This window comes from Amphiura filiformis, chromosome 15 (assembly GCF_039555335.1).
Source record: "Amphiura filiformis chromosome 15, Afil_fr2py, whole genome shotgun sequence".
NCBI classification, from domain to species: Eukaryota; Metazoa; Echinodermata; class Ophiuroidea; order Amphilepidida; family Amphiuridae; genus Amphiura; species Amphiura filiformis.
Genome location: NC_092642.1, coordinates 57316996 through 57339484, shown reverse-complemented (window position 1 = coordinate 57339484; position 22489 = coordinate 57316996). Strand labels below are relative to the sequence as shown.

The 22489-nt window shown below is 41.6% G+C and overlaps 1 protein-coding gene across 1 annotated transcript in view; it reads left to right on the top strand.

Annotated features, from left to right (window-relative positions):
• Window positions 1-19492, top strand: part of LOC140171870 (NAD-dependent protein deacylase sirtuin-6-like) — a 37311-nt gene extending 17819 nt beyond the window's left edge. Inside the window, exons 7-8 of the mRNA XM_072195208.1 lie at window positions 262-385; window positions 16931-19492. Of these exons, the coding sequence (XP_072051309.1) occupies window positions 262-385; window positions 16931-17731 (925 nt within the window). The 3' untranslated portion in view covers window positions 17732-19492. The remainder of the gene's footprint in view (window positions 1-261; window positions 386-16930) is intronic.
• Window positions 19493-22489: the final 2997 nt, after the last annotated feature.

Sequence of the window (22489 nt, the reverse complement as noted above, 5' to 3'; positions counted from 1 at the left end):
CATTTCTAGTACTTTTCACCTTTTAACATCGCGTTTCTCATTTTTGTTCCGCGCTCGCAGACATTCTCTATTTGATCACTTTGATAAAGTACTTTTGTACGAAACGTCAGTGAATTATTTTATATTAAAACATCATTGAACAACACTTTTATGTTCAGTTTCTTTTAACTTCTTTAGTCTAGTTGGCTCAGACCATATCCGATTCACCGTAAATATCCCATTGTATAAGAAAAGCATATGCAGTATTATTTTTTATTTCAGGAGTGCTGATTTATCACTGTGCCTAGGGACTTCCTTACAGATAGTTCCAAGTGGAAATCTCCCTGTGCTGACCAAGAAAAATGGAGGCAAAATAGCCATAGTTAACCTTCAAGCCACAAAACATGTAAGTACACACTATCCCCTGTCAGAGAGTGTGCTTGAGCCACAGACTACTACAGTAAGTACACACTATCCCCTGTCAGAGTGTGTGCTTGAGCCACAGACTACTACAGTAAGTACACACTATCCCCTGTCAGAGAGTGTGCTTGAGGCACACACTACTGTCAGTAAGTACACACTATCCCCTGTCAGAGTGTGCTTGAGCCACAGACTACTACAGTAAGTACACACTATCCCCTGTCAGAGAGTGTGCTTGAGCCACAGACTACTACAGTAAGTACACACTATCCCCTGTCAGAGTGTGTGTGCTTGAGCCACAGACTACTACAGTAAGTACACACTATCCCCTGTCAGAGTGTGCTTGAGCCACAGACTACTACAGTAAGTACACACTATCCCCTGTCAGAGTGTGTGCTTGAGCCACAGACTACTACAGTAAGTACACACTATCCCCTGTCAGAGAGTGTGCTTGAGCCACAGACTACTACAGTAAGTACACACTATCCCCTGTCAGAGTGTGTGCTTGAGCCACAGACTACTACAGTAAGTACACACTATCCCCTGTCAGAGAGTGTGCTTGAGCCACAGACTACTACAGTAAGTACACACTATCCCCTGTCAGAGTGTGTGCTTGAGCCACAGACTACTACAGTAAGTACACACTATCCCCTGTCAGAGTGTGTGCTTGAGCCACAGACTACTACAGTAAGTACACACTATCCCCTGTCAGAGAGTGTGCTTGAGCCACTACTACAGTAAGTACACACTACTACAGTAAGTACACACTATCCCTATCCTGTCAGAGAGTGTGCTTGAGCCACAGACTACTACAGTAAGTACACACTATCCCCTGTCAGAGTGTGCTTGAGCCACAGACTACTACAGTAAGTACACACTATCCCCTGTCAGAGTGTGTGCTTGAGCCACAGACTACAGTAGCCACTATCCCCTGTCAGACGACTCCAGTAAGTACACACTATCCCCTGTCAGAGAGTGTGCTTGAGCCACAGACTACTACAGTAAGTACACACTATCCCCTGTCAGAGTGTGTGCTTGAGCCACAGACTACTACAGTAAGTACACACTATCCCCTGTCAGAGTGTGTGCTTGAGCCACAGACTACTACAGTAAGTACTATCCCCTGTCAGAGTGTGTGCTTGAGCCACAGACTACTACACACACTATCCCCTGTCAGAGAGTGTGCTTGAGCCACAGACTACTACAGTAAGTACACACTATCCCCTGTCAGAGAGTGTGCTTGAGCCACAGACTACTACAGTACTACTACAGTAAGTACACAGTAAGTACACACTATCCCCTGTCAGAGAGTGTGCTTGAGCCACAGACTACTACAGTAAGTACACACTATCCCTGTCAGAGAGTGTGCTTGAGCCACAGACTACTACAGTAAGTACACACTATCCCCTGTCAGAGAGTGTGCTTGAGCCACAGACTACTACAGTAAGTACACACTATCCCCTGTCAGAGAGTGTGATTGAGCCACAGACTACTACAGTAAGTACACACTATCCCCTGTCAGAGAGTGTGCTTGAGCCACAGACTACTACAGTAAGTACACACTATCCCCTGTCAGAGTGTGTGCTTGAGCCACAGACTACTACAGTAAGTACACACTATCCCCTGTCAGAGTGTGTGCTTGAGCCTGAACTACTACAGTAAGTACACACTATCCCCTGTCAGAGAGTGTGCTTGAGCCACAGACTACTACAGTAAGTACACACTATCCCCTGTCAGAGTGTGTGCTTGAGCCACAGACTACTACAGTAAGTACACACTATCCCCTGTCAGAGAGTGTGCTTGAGCCACAGACTACTACAGTAAGTACACACTATCCCCTGTCAGAGTGTGTGCTTGAGCCACAGACTACTACAGTAAGTACACACTATCCCCTGTCAGAGAGTGTGCTTGAGCCACAGACTACTACAGTAAGTACACACTATCCCCTGTCAGAGTGTGTGCTTGAGCCACAGAACTACTACAGTAAGTACACACTATCCCCTGTCAGAGAGTGTGCTTGAGCCACAGACTACTACAGTAAGTACACACTATCCCCTGTCAGAGTGTGTGCTTGAGCCACAGACTACTACAGTAAGTACACACTATCCCCTGTCAGAGTGTGTGCTTGAGCCACAGACTACTACAGTGGGCAGTAAGTACACACACACACTATCCCCTGTCAGAGTGTGTGCTTGAGCCACAGAACTACTACAGTAAGTACACACTATCCCCTGTCAGAGTGTGTGCTTGAGCCACAGACTGCTACAGTAAGTACACACTATCCCCTGTCAGAGTGTGTGCTTGAGCCACAGAACTACTACAGTAAGTACACACTATCCCCTGTCAGAGTGTGTGCTTGAGCCACAGACTACTACAGTAAGTACACACTATCCCCTGTCAGAGTGTGTGCTTGAGCCACAACTACTACAGTAAGTACACACTATCCCCTGTCAGAGTGTGTGCTTGAGCCTGAGACTACTACAGTAAGTACACACTATCCCCTGTCAGAGTGTGTGCTTGAGCCACAGAACTACTACAGTAAGTACACACTATCCCCTGTCAGAGAGTGTGCTTGAGCCTACAGTAACTACACTACAGTAGAGTACACACTATCCCCTGTCAGAGAGTGTGTTTTGAGCCACAGACTACTACAGTAAGTACACACTATCCCCTGTCAGAGAGTGTGCTTGAGCCACAGACTACTACAGTAAGTACACACTATCCCCTGTCAGAGAGTGTGCTTGAGCCACAGACTACTACAGTAAGTACACACTATCGCCCTGTCAGAGAGTGTGCTTGAGCCACAGACTACTACAGTAAGTACACACTATCCCCTGTCAGAGAGTGTGCTTGAGCCACAGACTACTACAGTAAGTACACACAAAACCCTGTCAGAGAGTGTGCTTGAGCCACAGACTACTACAGTAAGTACACACTATCCCCTGTCAGAGAGTGTGCTTGAGCCACAGACTACTACAGTAAGTACACACTATCCCCTGTCAGAGTGTGCTTGAGCCACAGACTACTACAGTAAGTACACACTATCCCCTGTCAGAGTGTGTGCTTGAGCCACAGAACTACTACAGTAAGGTACACACTATCCCCTGTCAGAGTGTGTGCTTGAGCCTGAGACTACTACAGTAAGTACACACTATCCCCTGTCAGAGTGTGTGCTTGAGCCACAGACTACTACATAAGGTACACACTATCCCCTGTCAGAGTGTGTGCTTGAGCCACAGACTACTACAGTAAGTACACACTATCCCCTGTCAGAGTGTGTGCTTGAGCCACGACTACTACAGTAAGTACACACTATCCCCTGTCAGAGTGTGTGCTTGAGCCACAGACTACTACAGTAAGTACACACTATCCCCTGTCAGAGAGTGTGCTTGAGCCACAGACTACTACAGTAAGTACACACTATCCCTGTCAGAGTGTGTGCTTGAGCCTACAGAAGGTACACACTACCCCTGTCAGAGTGTGTGCTTGAGCCACACTACTACAGTAAGTACACACTATCCCCTGTCAGAGTGTGTGCTTGAGCCACAGAACTACTACAGTAAGTACACACTATCCCCTGTCAGAGTGTGTGCTTGAGCCACAGACTACTACAGTAAGTACACACTATCCCCTGTCAGAGTGTGTGCTTGAGCCACAGACTACTACAGTAAGTACACACTATCCCCTGTCAGAGAGTGTGCTTGAGCCACAGACTACTACAGTAAGTACACACTATCCCCTGTCAGAGTGTGTGCTTGAGCCACTACTACAGTAAGTACACACTATCCCCTGTCAGAGAGTGTGCTTGAGCCACAGACTACTACAGTAAGTACACTATCCCCTGTCAGAGAGTGTGCTAAGTACACACTATCCCCTGTCAGAGAGTGTGCTTGAGCCACAGACTACTACAGTAAGTACACACTATCCCCTGTCAGAGTGTGTGCTTGAGCCACAGACTACTACAGTAAGTACACACTATCCCCTGTCAGAGAGTGTGCTTGAGCCACAGACTACTACAGTAAGTACACACTATCCCCTGTCAGAGAGTGTGCTTGAGCCACAGACTACTACAGTAAGTACACACTATCCCCTGTCAGAGTGTGCTTGAGCCACAGACTACTACAGTAAGTACACACTATCCCCTGTCAGAGAGTGTGCTTGAGCCACAGACTACTACAGTAAGTACACACTATCCCCTGTCAGAGAGTGTGCTTGAGCCACAGACTACTACAGTAAGTACACACTATCCCCTGTCAGAGTGTGTGCTTGAGCCTGAACTACTACAGTAAGTACACACTATCCCCTGTCAGAGAGTGTGCTTGAGCCACAGACTACTACAGTAAGTACACACTATCCCTGTCAGAGAGTGTGCTTGAGCCACAGACTACTACAGTAAGTACACACTATCCCCTGTCAGAGTGTGTGCTTGAGCCTGAGACTACTACAGTAAGTACACACTATCCCCTGTCAGAGTGTGCTTGAGCCACAGAACTACTACAGTAAGTACACACTATCCCCTGTCACCACTACTACAGTAAGTACACACTATCCCCTGTCAGAGTGTGTGCTTGAGCCTGAACTACTACAGTAAGTACACACTATCCCCTGTCAGAGAGTGTGCTTGAGCCACAACTACTACAGTAAGTACACACTATCCCCTGTCAGAGTGTGTGCTTGAGCCACAGAACTACTACAGTAAGTACACACTATCCCCTGTCAGAGAGTGTGCTTGAGCCACAGACTACTACAGTAAGTACACACTATCCCCTGTCAGAGAGTGTGCTTGAGCCACAGACTACTACAGTAAGTACACACTATCCCCTGTCAGAGTGTGTGCTTGAGCCACAGACTACTACAGTAAGTACACACTATCCCCTGTCAGAGAGTGTGCTTGAGCCACAGACTACTACAGTAAGTACACACTATCCCCCCAGAGTGTGTGCTTGAGCCACAGACTGTCAGAGTGTGTGCTTGTCAGCCACAGACTACTACAGTAAGTACACACTATCCCCTGTCAGAGAGTGTGCTTGAGCCACAGACTACTACAGTAAGTACACACTATCCCCTGTCAGAGAGTGTGCTTGAGCCACAGACTACTACAGTAAGTACACACTATCCCCTGTCAGAGTGTGTGCTTGAGCCACAGACTACTACAGTAAGTACACACTATCTCCTGTCAGAGAGTGTGCTTGAGCCACAGACTACTACAGTAAGTACACACTATCCCCTGTCAGAGAGTGTGCTTGAGCCACAGACTACTACAGTAAGTACACACTATCCCCTGTCAGAGAGTGTGCTTGTGTCACAGACTACTATAGTAAGTACACACTATCCCCTGTCAGAGAGTGTGCTTGAGCCACAGACTACTACAGTAAGTACACACTATCCCCTGTCAGAGAGTGTGCTTGAGCCACAGACTACTACAGTAAGTACACACTATCCCCTGTCAGAGTGTGTGCTTGAGCCAGACTACTACAGTAAGTACACACTATCCCCTGTCAGAGTGTGTGCTTGAGCCACAGACCACTACAGTAAGTACACACTATCCCCTGTCAGAGAGTGTGCTTGAGCCACAGACTACTACAGTAAGTACACACTATCCCCTGTCAGAGTGTGTGCTTGAGCCACAGACTACTACAGTAAGTACACACTATCTCCTGTCAGAGTGTGTGCTTGAGCCACAGACTACTACAGTAAGTACACACTATCCCCTGTCAGAGAGTGTGCTTGAGCCACAGACTACTACAGTAAGTACACACTATCCCCTGTCAGAGAGTGTGCTTGAGCCACAGACTACTACAGTAAGTACACACTATCCCCTGTCAGAGAGTGTGCTTGAGCCACAGACTACTACAGTAAGTATCCACTATCCCCTGTCAGAGTGTGTGCTTGAGCCAGACTACTACAGTAAGTACACACTATCCCCTGTCAGAGAGTGTGCTTGAGCCACAGACTACTACAGTAAGTACACACTATCCCCTGTCAGAGTGTGTGCTTGAGCCACAGACTACTACAGTAAGTACACACTATCCCCTGTCAGAGAGTGTGCTTGAGCCACAGACTACTACAGTAAGTACACACTATCTCCTGTCAGAGAGTGTGCTTGAGCCAGACTACTACAGTAAGTACACACTATCCCCTGTCAGAGTGTGTGCTTGAGCCACAGACTACTACAGTAAGTACACACTATCCCCTGTCAGAGAGTGTGCTTGAGCCACAGACTACTACAGTAAGTACACACTATCTCCTGTCAGAGAGTGTGCTTGAGCCAGACTACTACAGTAAGTACACACTATCCCCTGTCAGAGAGTGTGCTTGAGCCACAGACTACTACAGTAAGTACACACTATCCCCTGTCAGAGTGTGTGCTTGAGCCACAGACTACTACAGTAAGTACACACTATCCCCTGTCAGAGTGTGTGCTTGAGCCACAGACTACTACAGTAAGTACACACTATCCCCTGTCAGAGAGTGTGCTTGAGCCACATACTACTACAGTAAGTACACACTATCTCCTGTCAGAGAGTGTGCTTGAGCCAGACTACTACAGTAAGTACACACTATCCCCTGTCAGAGAGTGTGCTTGAGTCACAGACTACTACAGTAAGTACACACTATCCCCTGTCAGAGTGTGTGCTTGAGCCTGAGACTACTACAGTAAGTACACACTATCCCCTGTCAGAGAGTGTGCTTGAGCCAGACTACTACAGTAAGTACACACTATCCCCTGTCAGAGTGTGTGCTTGAGCCACAGACTACTACAGTAAGTACACACTATCCCCTGTCAGAGAGTGTGCTTGAGCCACAGACTACTACAGTAAGTACACACTATCCCCTGTCAGAGAGTGTGCTTGAGCCACAGACTACTACAGTAAGTACACACTATCCCCTGTCAGAGAGTGTGCTTGAGCCACAGACTACTAGAGTAAGTACACACTATCCCCTGTCAGAGTGTGTGCTTGAGCCACAGACTACTACAGTAAGTACACACTATCCCCTGTCAGAGAGTGTGCTTGAGCCACAGACTACTACAGTAAGTACACACTATCCCCTGTCAGAGTGTGTGCTTGAGCCACAGACTACTACAGTAAGTACACACTATCTCCTGTCAGAGTGTGTGCTTGAGCCAGACTACTACAGTAAGTACACACTATCCCCTGTCAGAGTGTGTGCTTGAGCCACAGACTACTACAGTAAGTACACACTATCCCCTGTCAGAGAGTGTGCTTGAGTCACAGACTACTACAGTAAGTACACACTATCCCCTGTCAGAGAGTGTGCTTGAGCCAGACTACTACAGTAAGTACACACTATCCCCTGTCAGAGTGTGTGCTTGAGCCACAGACTACTACAGTAAGTACACACTATCCCCTGTCAGAGTGTGTGCTTGAGCCACAGACTACTACAGTAAGTACACACTATCCCCTGTCAGAGTGTGTGCTTGAGCCACAGACTACTACAGTAAGTACACACTATCCCCTGTCAGAGAGTGTGCTTGAGCCACAGACTACTACAGTAAGTACACACTATCCCCTGTCAGAGAGTGTGCTTGAGCCACAGACTACTACAGTAAGTACACACTATCCCCTGTCAGAGTGTGTGCTTGAGCCACAGACTACTACAGTAAGTACACACTATCCCCTGTCAGAGAGTGTGCTTGAGCCACAGACTACTACAGTAAGTACACACTATCCCCTGTCAGAGAGTGTGCTTGAGCCACAGACTACTACAGTAAGTACACACTATCCCCTGTCAGAGTGTGTGCTTGAGCCACAGACTACTACAGTAAGTACACACTATCCCCTGTCAGAGAGTGTGCTTGAGGCACAGACTACTACAGTAAGTACACACTATCCCCTGTCAGAGTGTGTGCTTGAGCCACAGACTACTACAGTAAGTACACACTATCCCCTGTCAGAGAGTGTGCTTGAGCCACAGACTACTACAGTAAGTACACACTATCCCCTGTCAGAGAGTGTGCTTGAGTCACAGACTACTACAGTAAGTACACACTATCCCCTGTCAGAGTGTGTGCTTGAGCCACAGACTACTACAGTAAGTACACACTATCCCCTGTCAGAGAGTGTGCTTGAGCCACAGACTACTACAGTAAGAACACACTATCCCCTGTCAGAGAGTGTGCTTGAGCCACAGACTACTACAGTAAGTACACACTATCCCCTGTCAGAGAGTGTGCTTGAGCCACAGACTACTACAGTAAGTACACACTATCCCCTGTCAGAGTGTGTGCTTGAGCCACAGACTACTACAGTAAGTACACACTATCTCCTGTCAGAGAGTGTGCTTGAGCCAGACTACTACAGTAAGTACACACTATCTCCTGTCAGAGTGTGTGCTTGAGCCACAGACTACTACAGTAAGAACACACTATCCCCTGTCAGAGTGTGTGCTTGAGCCACAGACTACTACAGTAAGTACACACTATCCCCTGTCAGAGAGTGTGCTTGAGGCACAGACTACTACAGTAAGTACACACTATCCCCTGTCAGAGTGTGTGCTTGAGCCACAGACTACTACAGTAAGTACACACTATCCCCTGTCAGAGAGTGTGCTTGAGCCACAGACTACTACAGTAAGTACACACTATCCCCTGTCAGAGAGTGTGCTTGAGTCACAGACTACTACAGTAAGTACACACTATCCCCTGTCAGAGTGTGTGCTTGAGCCACAGACTACTACAGTAAGTACACACTATCCCCTGTCAGAGAGTGTGCTTGAGCCACAGACTACTACAGTAAGAACACACTATCCCCTGTCAGAGAGTGTGCTTGAGCCACAGACTACTACAGTAAGTACACACTATCCCCTGTCAGAGAGTGTGCTTGAGCCACAGACTACTACAGTAAGTACACACTATCCCCTGTCAGAGAGTGTGCTTGAGCCACAGACTACTACAGTAAGTACACACTATCCCCTGTCAGAGTGTGTGCTTGAGCCACAGACTACTACAGTAAGTACACACTATCCCCTGTCAGAGAGTGTGCTTGAGCCACAGACTACTACAGTAAGTACACACTATCCCCTGTCAGAGAGTGTGCTTGAGCCACAGACTACTACAGTAAGTACACACTATCCCCTGTCAGAGTGTGTGCTTGAGCCACAGACTACTACAGTAAGTACACACTATCCCCTGTCAGAGAGTGTGCTTGAGCCACAGACTACTACAGTAAGTACACACTATCCCCTGTCAGAGTGTGTGCTTGAGCCACAGACTACTACAGTAAGTACACACTATCCCCTGTCAGAGTGTGTGCTTGAGCCAACTACTACAGTAAGTACACACTATCCCCTGTCAGAGTGTGTGCTTGAGCCACAGTCTTCTGCAGTAAGTACACACTATCGCCTGTCAGAGAGTGTGCTTGAGCCAGACTACTACAGTAAGTACACACTATCTCCTGTCAGAGTGTGTGCTTGAGCCACAGACTCCTACAGTAAGAACACACTATCCCCTGTCAGAGTGTGTGCTTGAGCCACAGACTACTACAGTAAGAACACACTATCCCCTGTCAGAGAGTGTGCTTGAGCCACAGACTACTACAGACCATGTATCAACAGTCAAAGTTCCTGTGTATTGTATGCTGTAAATTCTCACATATTTATAAGGGGTTGAGGGCGATTGTTCAATCGTGCCGTGTCTTACAATCATGCCAGCGTCACATGCCTTCGCGATAGAGCGTTGCGTGTCTTCACAATTAAGCGATAGACCATAAATATACACAGTAAGTGCGTAGCAGTTTTGCCTGTCCCATTTCATGGAACAATCGGCCCTCATTATTGGGTGATGCTGAGACTTTGACTGCTTGTACGCAGTCTGTTATTTTTTTCATCCATGGCTTGAGCACAAGCACCTCTCATGCCTTAGGCCCAGTGGTATTATAGGCCTATTTTTACACAGAGCAGGACCTTATATATTAAAGAGATGATTATTTTTCCATGACCTGATATGTTTTTTAATGTTTTCTCAACTTAATCCTTTGCAATTCGGCTACCACGGTTCTGAGTCTGGATCGGCATGCAAAATTAAGCCGCATGTCATGGGCTAGCCCAAAAGATCACGGCCTTCTCTTTCCTATCCTCATTGGATATTTCAGAAGAAATAGAATTGAAGAGAACAGAATGCCACAAAACAAAAGATACTCCACAGCTCCAAGGATGGACAAATTTGATGATTTTGGCCTCCATGCTTAAACCTTCTATCCTACAAATATTTCAAAATGGTAACTTTATGTCCATATCATGCTCTCATTTCGGATGCAAAATGTGACACCATTTTCAAACTTGTTGCATTAAGGCCATCAACATCTGCCATTTAATAATGCTAGCTTTAAGTTGACACCCTACTACATCCAATGAATCTTTATGAAACTGATAAAAAGTAGCACATGTTTTCTTATTATGTTCTTTATTTTTGACAGGTTATATTTGTCTATTTCTCAAATCAAGTCAAGTGGCTACAAGTATATCGCTTTTTGCATCCGACCTCATCATTTTTACTCCCAAGTTGGTTAAGTTAAATTGGAAGTGATTTTAATGCTGGGCATGCTAGTGATTTGTCAATGATATGAGCTAGACACTTTACCCATAAGAGTGACTAGCTGTAGAAGCAATAAGCCCTTTCTCAATTTTGGAAATCTTAAACTGCTTATGAACTGTGCATCAACATCAGGTCTTTTTGAGAGATGACAATGTATGTGATGATCCCTGGGTGATCAACCGTGCCTAAAAGAGATTCCCTCGTGATTTTCTTTCCTATTTTTACACGATCAATTTCCAGCCAGCTCATCAATACTTTCCTTGTCTTATCCAAGTGTTCAGAAGACTGTGAGACCCAAAAATATGAAAAACGTCTCGAGTTGTGTGCGTCAATTCTTATGATAAAAAATACTGTTTCATAATACCGAAATAAAGGTATATTACCAAGGCATGAACCCCCTTTCCATCCAAACATCATAACAATGGGCCTATTATCGTGAGAATATTCCAATCGGTGTCTAGTTTTCGACTTACGTTCAAATTCATTCACCCGGTAATTTTTTCTGGGACACCCTGTAGTCCTTCGTCATATGTCATCTAAACACCACCCACCAATTCCAGAAGATAACATGTCGGACATGATTCAAACAGGTGATTCATTGCCTGCAAGCAAGACATGTAGCCTGTAGATGGCTGCCGATTCAATTATTACAATCATTCTGGTTGGTTTATTGCACTGTTATTGCATAGGGTCCAAGGGTGAAATTAAGCGGGAGACGGGAGCCGTTTGGCCCCCAGAAACCAGGGTTGTTGATTTTTTTGATTTTTTTTTTAAAATCAAAAAAATCAGATTTTTTTGATTTAAATCGATTTTTTGATTTAAATCAATTTTTTGATTTTTTAATTTCAAGAACTGCTATACCCCATAATAAGTTCAAAAGAGACCAGTGGAATGCTAAACATATGCACAATACTATCAGGTATTTCATGTATGTACGTCATCCACCAGTGGAGCTCCTGCGCCCCTCCGCAGAACTTCCGGTAGTGGATGTTCTGCGCTCGGGGGCGGAGAGAATCCACTGTTGGAGTTAAGGCGCCGGAAGTAAAATAATAGATTTTCGTATATAATAACGGTGGATCATTTCTGCGCTCGGGCGCAGAACATCCACTATCGGAGTTCATGCACCCGGGCGCAGTCCCTTATATGTAACGGTGGATCATTGCTGCGCTCGGGCGCAGAACATCCACTGATGGAGTTGCTGCGCCGAAGTAAAATAATAGATTTTCAGTATTATAATAACGGTGGATCATTTCTGCGCTCGATCGCAGAACATCCACTGTCGGAGTTCATGCGCCCGGGCGCAGTCCCTTATATGTAACGGTGGATCATTGCTGCGCTCGGGCGCAGAACATCCACTGTTCGAGTAACTGCGCTCGGAAGCAATAAACTTCTCGGAGTTAAGTTATTATACGCATGCATATTATATTTTATTAACATAATAAGAAAATAGCGTTTGTGATTTCCTTATTCGCCTATATATCGTAGGCCTTGGTGTAGCCTAGATGCCGGCGACATGAAACCACGTTTATCGGTTCCTTTAAGGGCTGGGGTATGAACGTTTGGACAGTATTTATTTTGGGACATTAGAGCACATCAGACATATCGAATTTTTTGAAATTCGCAATTTAATACACATTGTATGGCAAATCATTAAAAATTGATATTTTTGATATTTAACAGTACTTGAAGTAAACTTTATAAATCTGATGATTTATACTTAAAGTGTATTTAGGTGGGATGAAAAGCCGACGATCAATTGAAAATTTTGACCTTTGGTATTGAAGATATGGATTTTTTTCCCAAAACACCAAAAAAATTAGGTCTTTTGGGAAAAAAAATCCATATCTTCAATATGAAAGGTCAAAATTTTCAATTGACCGTCGGCTTTTCCTCCCTGCTACATACACTTTAAGAATATATCATGTTAGATTTATTTAATTTACTTCGAGGACTGTATTATATCAAAAATTTGAAAAATATCAAATTTTTATAATTTGTCATAAAATTTGTATTATATTGTGATTTTCAATTTGATATCAGAAAGACATGCTTCGTATTCAGAATGCAATTCGATATGTCTGGGGTGCTCTCAGGTCCCACAAAAAATACTGCCAACACCCAATAAACGCTCATTTTAGATCCCTTAATCTCTAACCACAAAATGACGGCGCATAATAGACATAATTATCCTCTGCCGTGGATTTAAAATTGACATTGATCTTCGCTATGCTAATTTTTGGACCCCTCCGCTTGTTTGGGAATCCAATGGATTACACCTACTTATCTGTTGACTAACAAAGGCCGAATTGCAAGTGGTCATGTGTCAATCAGAATTATATTTGAATAGGAATTATCTGAGAGAGCGATTGCGGTTACATGAAAAGTACCGACAAGGAAACGTGAACGGAAAAAAAAGGAAAGAAAAAAAAAAGACAAAAGAAGAAAAGAATGTAGATGAAAGAAAACAGAAAATAAATGTAAAATGAGAAAGAAAAACCAAAACAAAACAAAAAAAAACATATTATATTATATTAGACTCTAGACTCTTTTTTTTACTTCCGAAAGCATCAACTCCGACAGTGGATGTTCTGCGCCTGAGCGCAGCAATGATCCACCGTTATTATAATAAGAAAATCTATTATTTTGATTATTTTTATTAATATAATAAGAAAATATTAGTTATTATACACATGCATATTGTATTTTATTAATAAAATAAGAAAATAATTTATTTGACTTCCGAGCGCAGAAGCTCCGACAGTGGATTTTCTGAGCCCGAGCGCAGCAATGATCCGCCGTAATTTCAATAAGAAAATGCATTATTTTGCTGTCAATTTGGAGTTATAGTTATTATAACTAGCGGGATACCAGGCTTGCTGGTCCCCGCTAGATGAGTAAATGGGAGCGTTCACTATAACAGGAAGAATTACTGAACAGATAGAATCATTGAAAAGGTACATTTTTATTGATCTAAATCTGTCTCTTCTATATACATTTTTTTTAGTTTCTTCTGCTTTGCTTGTGATTTTCCGTTTCCATGTTATTTGTTTATTTAACCCGTTATTTAACCACATCTCTGGCTCGCAGTCGCGTGGCTCTGCGCCGTTTACGCGCCCATTGGTGTAGTGCGCATTACGCACGAGGCGCCGACGCGCTGCCGGCCAGCTGCAGTGACGCGTAGTGGTAACCGATTTTCATAACAAAAACCCGTTTTTACCCATATTTTCACTGTTTTTGCAGCAAATTCTTGACCGTTTTCAACCAAATAAAGTTTAAACACGTTCCCGTATATTCATCGATCTCCCGTATGAAATTGGCGACATTTGGATCGAAACTGACGGAGCCTTTATAGGCATACATAGATAGATAGATACATCGATAGATACATACAACATTCCCCTATTTATAGTAAGATAGACCTAATACTAGTTATTATACGCATGTATATTTATTAATATAGGCCTAATACGAAAATCTATTATTTTACTTCCGAGCGCAGTTACTCCAACAGTGGATGTTCTGCGCCCGAGCGCAGAAATGATCCACCGTTACATATAAGGGACTGCGCCGGCGCATCAACTCCGACAGTGGATGTTCTGCGCCTGAGCGCAGAAAATGATCCACCGTTATTAAAATAAGAAAATATATTATTTGCTGTCAATTCGGTTATACTAATAGCAATAAACTTCTCGGAGTTTAGTTATTATACGCATGCATATTATTTTCTATTAATATAATAAGAAAATATTAGTTATTATATGCATGCATATTGTATTTTATTAAGAAAATAAGAAAATAATTCACTTCCGAAAGAAGCTCGACAGTGATGTTCTGCGCCCCACCCCCGAGCGCAGAAATGATCCACCAGTATTATAATAAGAAAATGTATTATATTGCTTCCGAGCGCAGTTACTCCAAAAGTGGATGTTCTGCGCCCGAGCGCAGCAATGATCCACCGTTACATATAAGGGACTGCGCCCAGGCGCATGAACTCCGACAGTGGATGTTCTGCGCCCGAGCGCAGCAATGATCCACCGTTATTATAATAAGAAATTTTGATTATTTTTTATTAATATAATAAGAAAATATTAGTTATTATACGCATGCATAATTATATTTTATTAATAAAATAAGAAAATAATTTATTTGACTTCCGAGCTCAGAAGCTCCGACAGTGGATTTTCTGCGCCCGAGCGCAGCAATGATCCGCCGTAATTTCAATAAGAAAATGCATTATTTTGCTGTGAATTTGGAGTTATAGTTATTATAATAGGCCTAATACTAGTTATTATACGCATGTATATTTATTAATATAGGCCTAATAAGAAAATCTATTATTTTACTTCCGAGCGCAGCAACTCCAACAGTGGATGTTCTGCGCCCGAGCGCAGCAATGATCCACCGTTACATATAAGGGACTGCGCCCGGGCGCATCAACTCCGACAGTGGATGTTCTGCGCCCGAGCGCAGAAATGATCCACAGTTATTATAATAAGAAAATATATTATTTGCTGTCAATTCGGTTATACTAATAGCAATAAACTTCTCGGAGTTTAGTTATTATACGCATGCATATTATTTTTTATTAATATAATAAGAAAATATTAGTTATTAGGGCCTATACGCATGCATATTGTATTTTATTAATAAAATAAGAAAATAATTTATTTGACTTCCGAGCGTAGAAGCTCCGACAGTGGATGTTCTGCGCCCGAGCGCAGAAATGATCCACCAGTATTATAATAAGAAAATGTATTATATTGCTTCCGAGCGCAGTTACTCCAAAAGTGGATGTTCTGCGCCCGAGCGCAGAAATGATCCACCGTTATTATAATACGAAAATCTATTATTTTACTTCCGCGCGCAGCAACTCCGACAGTGGATTCTCTGCGCCCGAGCGCAGCAATGATCCACCGTTACATATAAGGGACTGCGCCCGGGCGCATGAACTCCGACAGTGCCGATGTTCTGCGGCCGAGCGCAGAAATGATCCACCGTTATTATAATACGAAAATCTATTATTTTACTTCCGAGCGCAGCAACTCCGACAGTGGATTCTCTGCGCCCGAGCGCAGCAATGATCCACCGTTACATATAAGGGACTGCGCCCGGGCGCATGAACTCAGACAGTGGAGGTTCTGCGCCCGAGCGCAGAAATGATCCACCGTTATTAGGCCTATAATACGAAAATCTATTATTTTGCTTCCGAGCGCAGCAACTCCGACAGTGGATTCTCTCGCCGAAGCAGAACATCCACTACCGGAAGTTCTGCGGAGGGGCGCAGGAGCTCCACTGGTGGATGACGTACATAACTCGGTATTTACAAAAATTCAAAACGTGTTTTTACATGTGAAAATTTCAAAGAAAAAATTTGGCAAAAATCATAAGGAAAAAACTGTTGAAATCGGCACCTCGAAAATGAATTAATAACAAAAGATATCGTGACATCATAAAGGTATTTTAATTGTATCCAAGGTTGTAGAAACATCAGGAATGATGTAAAACAGTCAAATTAAGAAAGAAATTAAGTTATATTTATCAAAATGGTAAAAATGAAAAAGTTGATTTAAATCAGTGATTTAAAAAAAAATCAAGTGATTTAAATCGCGATTTAAATCACTGATTTAAATCGATGGGATTTAAATCAAACAACCCTGCCAGAAACTCTGCAATGGCCCCTGGTTCCATCTCATTTAGAAGTTGACCAGGGACACTTTTCTCACAAAACTTGCCCCCTGGATAGTGAACCAAAAATATCAAATTTTAAAGCAAATAGTGCTTATTTAACCCATCCAGCATTATCAGTATATCTTTATTTTTATTGGCCCCTTGGTAATTGTAAGTGGCCCCTGGTTTCTTCAAATCTTGGTGAACCAGGGGCCACTTTTTTCGGCCAAAATTTAGGGTGTAATTGTATGTTGATTTCAACCAATCACAATAACTGAATTAAGATTCAAATTGTTTAATATGTTGCAGGACAAGAAGGCCGACCTCAGAATACACGGCTATGTGGATGAAGTCATGTCAACAGTAATGCAGCATCTAGGACTGCAAATACCCAAATATGAAGGACCACAAGTAGTGATGACATCATCACATGTAACCAAGGAGGAAACTAAGATGGACACTGTTGCTAAGGAAGAGACCAAAATTAATTCTGTCACAACCAGTCAGAATCCCATCAAATCTCAGGTACTTCAAAAGGAAGAAATCAAGCACGAAACAAAATTTGCAATAAATCACGAGAGTTGTCAAAGGATTATGAAGGATGAATTTGAAAGCATGTGTGATATGGTCATAAAACAAGATCAGTGTAAACATGACGGTGGCATTCAGATTCATGATAACAAAACAGAAACAGATGCAAGTCGTATTGAAGACCAAGGAAGGAACAATAGCAGCATGGAAGAGCATATTGCCGAATGTTCTGATACAGAAACACCTTCAGATGGACCTGCTGAAACAAACCTGAACTGTGCACAAGAACAATGTCAAGTTGATACCAACACAACACAATTAACATCTCAGAGTGTTAGCAGAGCTGAAGAAGAAGTTGAAGAATTAAACATTTCTGCAAACTCAACTGCTGTAAGTACTGAATCACAACAAGGGGATCACATATCATGTGAATCTCATTTTGAGTCAATTGAATCCATCTCAGGGAGTGACACTCAGGATCTGCAGCAGACAGAGGGTATGATGGGTAATGATGAAAATGGACCTTGCACTAAGAAACTGAAGCTGGATGAAGGTGTGTTACCAGGGCAGGGTGATTGACACAAAACCATCCAGTTTCAGACTATTTCAAAGTCAAGTTTCTGAAATGCACTCTGGAGGTTAGAGGTCACCTGATTATTATCGGAAAAAAGGAATTGCAGACAGAAATGTTGGCAAATTCTGTCGCAGTATTTTGAGGCGGGCGATTGTTACACCACTACTGGGAAATGTAAGAAGACAAATACCTATAATTGGAGCCAGAGATAAAAAATACTGCGTCTGACGTCGCTTGTCATTCAACCTCGGAAACGATTTGTTTACGAGTTGTTATGATGATTGAAGTTTTCCCCCTGCCTCAAAATACTGAGACAGAATTTACCAACATTTCTGTAAGAATCTCCCTTCGTGAATCTGTTTAGAACAGATTTAGCCTATTTTAGTGTTATAATTTGATTTTTCACATGCATTTGTGCCAGTAAATTAATTCATTGAAGCTGGCTAGTGGGACAAGTTTGCTATTTTATGCCCTTTGCGAATTTTGCCAGGTATCCCACCCACCCCACCCACTGGTCCGGAAATGTCACCCAACACTATTTATATTCATACCTGACAAAAAATGAGGTAGGCAATTACTGTAGCAGGGTGACGATGTATGCTGTGTAATACATTTGATTAAGGTTAACAGCTTAACAGTTCAAATAATTTTGTGGCTGCTTGCCTGAACACCTGAAGTAGAATACCTTAATGGCTCTGGTAGCAACGTTTGGACAGTATTTTTTGTGGGGCATAAGAGCACAGCAGACATATCGAAAAGGCCGACAATCAATTGAAAATTTTGACCTTTTATATTGATGGATTTTTTCTCCCCAAACACCAAAAAAATTAGGTAATTTTTGGACAAAAATGTATATCTTCAATATCAAAGGTCCCAAATGTTCAATTGATAGTCAGCTTTTCATCCCAGCTGTATGCACTTATGTACATATCATTAGATTTATAAAGTTTACTTCAAGGACTATTAAATATCAAAAATTAAAAAAATTGCACATTTTAATAATTTGTCATAAAATTTGTTTTATTTTGCGAATTTAAAATAATCAAAATTATTTGATATCAGAAGGACATTCCTCGTATTCAGAATGCAATTCGATATTTGTGTTGTACTCTCAGCTCCCACCAAAAATACTGTTAATATCCAATTCCTGTTAATATCTGATTCCTTAAGAACAAAATGAGTTGGGTGGCACAATCTCAATATGCCCCCAAATAGTCATCAAATTCTTTTGTTTTACTTTGTTTTCATTAACATGAAAATACTCTTAGATCTCAGGAATAGTATATAGTAACTCCATGTAATTTGGATTGGATCTCAGCATACCGTTGCCTAGTAAAGCAATGTTGCATGATTTGCACAAGACGACACCCTCATTTTTTTTCTCTTCAAATTCTGCATTTTACACTCTGCGAACAGAAAGGCATATTTTTGCTGTTTTTAATTCCCAGATAAAAATATATGTGCTGAACGCTGTGTCAAATGCGTTAGCGTACTTTGCAGTAGCTCGAACCTTAGCTTTTGGCAGCCTAGTAACATTTCGTAGTGTGATTGGTGTATTTTTCTTCCAAGCCGTGCATAGTTCATAGCATCGTATGCTTGTGGATGCACTCTTTGCATTCAAACTGTGCTTGATGTGTACGAGAATTAAATATAGCAATAGTAACTGAAATGTATTTGTGGCAAAAGAGATTTATTCCACAAATCAGAATTACTGTGTACTGTAGGCTGGCACTGTAATCAGATAGCTGCACTGATATTTGTAATTTCATACAATGCTGTACACAGATTGTCACTGCAACAATAGCATCGATAAAGGAAACTGAGTTTCCGAAACGTCTGCAAGTAAGTGGAAATACTTGAACTAGTTGTATGAAATTACAAATATCAGTTAACCATGAACAGTCCTGATGAATATCTTCAAGAAGATAGCTGCACTGTCTTTCATGTAACTCATTAGTTTGGCTCAAAGTGAAATGGGAATGTATGAAAACACATCAAAAACAGTAACTAACCCCCAAATGAATGACCATTATTCAAAATGGTTTATTGTATGTATGCCAAATGTGGGGAATGCATTGGAACCAGAATTTATTTCTGCGCATTATGTCAACTCATTTGTTATAATGGTCCCAATATTGATGTTGCAGTGCACGCAGTACTGGCAGTGCCAGGAAATTTTTCAGGGGGGGCATTAGGGGTGCAAAGTGAATTTCAGGAGGGCAAAATCAACTAATTTTTTCGCAAAATTAAAGCAAAAAGTGGAAATTTTTGGGTTTTTTTTTTGGGTTTTTTCGAGCAACTAACATATCGCTTTTTCAAATTAGAATTTTTGAATTTGTCCTCATTTTGCTGAAGCGGGTGCTAAAAAACGTTGAAATATGAAGACTCGAACCTTTTGTCTCTGCAATCTAAATGTCGGAAATTATATAATATAATCTTTATTTCAACAACTCTTTCCCTCGTCTTTAATCTAAAGAAAATAACTATGTCCAATTTGTTGGAAAGATGAGGCTTCTATATGTATATTTTGCTATTTTCAAGTGAAACTATTTTTGTACAAAGTTCCCCCCCCCCCCCTCTGTGGTGCCACCACTGAGCGCACATTCAAATAAGTTTTGAAAATCCAGTTTTCATTGCAGGAAACCTGTCTAGTTGGCTCTCACAGGATTATTCTTTTTATTTCATGAATATAGAGGAGGTACAAACATGTGATAATCAATAGGTCCTACAATCAACTAAAAAAGTCTTGAAACGCTTGCGTGTAAATAACGGAAAACTGTCACCCCTCTCCCCGTGCAATGTTGAGAAATACCAAAGTCTTCAGCGGTTTCCCAATGTGTTCCAACATTGATTGATGGGGAGAGGGAAGGGTAAATCATTGTTGTAGATGTCATGCTTGTTCCCAGGCAAAATATACGTCATTTCCATGCTCATATGAAATTCTGCACAGAATTTCTACAGAGTGTACCAAGCTTTCCTAGGACTTTTTTCGTAGATTGTCTCTGCCGAATGCAAAATATTTCATCTAAATTTCGTTTTTGTCTCATAACTCAAAAATGGAATGTCGTATGAGCTTCTCATTGCACACGATTTGAGAGTGGATTATATGCTTTGGAATCATAACAAAATTGTTGATAAAGAAATTGGTTTCTTTAGGAAGTGGTCACTGGAATCACCCCTATGCTAAAATACACACATTTCGCAATTATAGCTCTAAACTGCTCTAAAATGTCGTTTTTGTCCCATAACTCAAAAACAGAATGTTGTATGATCTTCATATTTCACAGGATTTGGAGGTAGACCATGTACTTAGGAATCATAATACAATTGTTGATAAAGAAATTGGTTGGTTCAGGGAGTGGACACTGAAACACCCCATACCCTAACATACACGCATTTAATGAAATTTTTATGCTATATCTCAAAACCGAGAAATCGTATACCGGCTCTAAGGTGCATGATTCCGAGTTGTTTAATTTATTTTTGAAATTAATATTTTAAGTTCACCTTCATAGCACTTGTCAGATAGGTGAACGAACGTTACAAAACAGAACAATGAGTTTTAATTAAATATTAAAACCGCATGTACGTTAAGATTGTAAGGAAGTCAATAATAAACTACGACTATCTTCAGTAGATAGCATTAACTTGTTTTTGACATGATGTAACAACTATCTTCAGCAGATTTGTGCTTCACATTTTTGTGTATGGGGTGTGTGTATAATGTGGGGGTGTACGTACGAGGTGTTGGGCGTGGGATGTATGTGAGGTAGGGCGGAGGGAGTTTGTAGGACTATTATAAGATCACATTTAAATCGGAAAGTATTTCATTTGGGGGCTTTTTGGGAAAGAAAGAAAGAAATAATTTAATTAATTAATCAAACATAGAGAAAAAGGAAGAAAGAAAGACAGAAAAATAAATCAAAAATGTATACTTCATGTATTTATAATAAACAAATATTTTCACCGGTTCACCGTCAAGCAAATAATAAATGAAACAGAAAAAGTAATACCGCCTGGGAATCAAACCCAGGACCTCATGTTTACAAGACCTATGCCTTAACCACTCGGCCACGTGAGCTTCGTGATTAAGCTGCTTGCAATTTGAACATATAAGCGGTCACTTCAACCTTTTTCCACGTTCATGTTTTTATTTATGTCAAATGTCTTTCGTTCATTCATTCATTTTTCTTTCCTTCCTTTCTTTCTTCCTTTCTTTTTCTTTCTTTCTTTCTTTCTTTCTTTCTTTCTTTCTTTCTTTCTTTCTTTCTTAAGAAAATAATGAATGCATAATTTAGCGATGATTCACGCAAGTAAAACACGAATAGTCAAAGGGTGTAAAGTGTAAACCCATAATGGTTCATGTTTTTATTTATGTCAAATGTCTTTCGTTCATTCATTCATTCATTCATTTTTCTTTCCTTCTTTCTTTCTTTTTTCTTTCTTTCCTTTTTTCTTTTTTTTTCTTTCTTTCTTTCTTTCTTTCTTTCTTTCTTTCTTTCTTTCTTTTTTTAATACAAAGAAAGAAAAAAAGAAGCATTGAAAATAATGAATGCATAATTTAGCGATGATTCACGCAATTTTTTTCGATGATAAATTAATTTGCCCTGCTTACTTTCAAAAATTCTGTGCATGTTTAATAATGTTTGTTCCTGACATGAGTGCCCTTGGTCAAGTTCAAAACTGGTTTTGTCTTTTCTATGATTATTTCCCGAAGTTCAATCATTATGTTGAAGATAATCAAAATAATTCACCTTGTACAC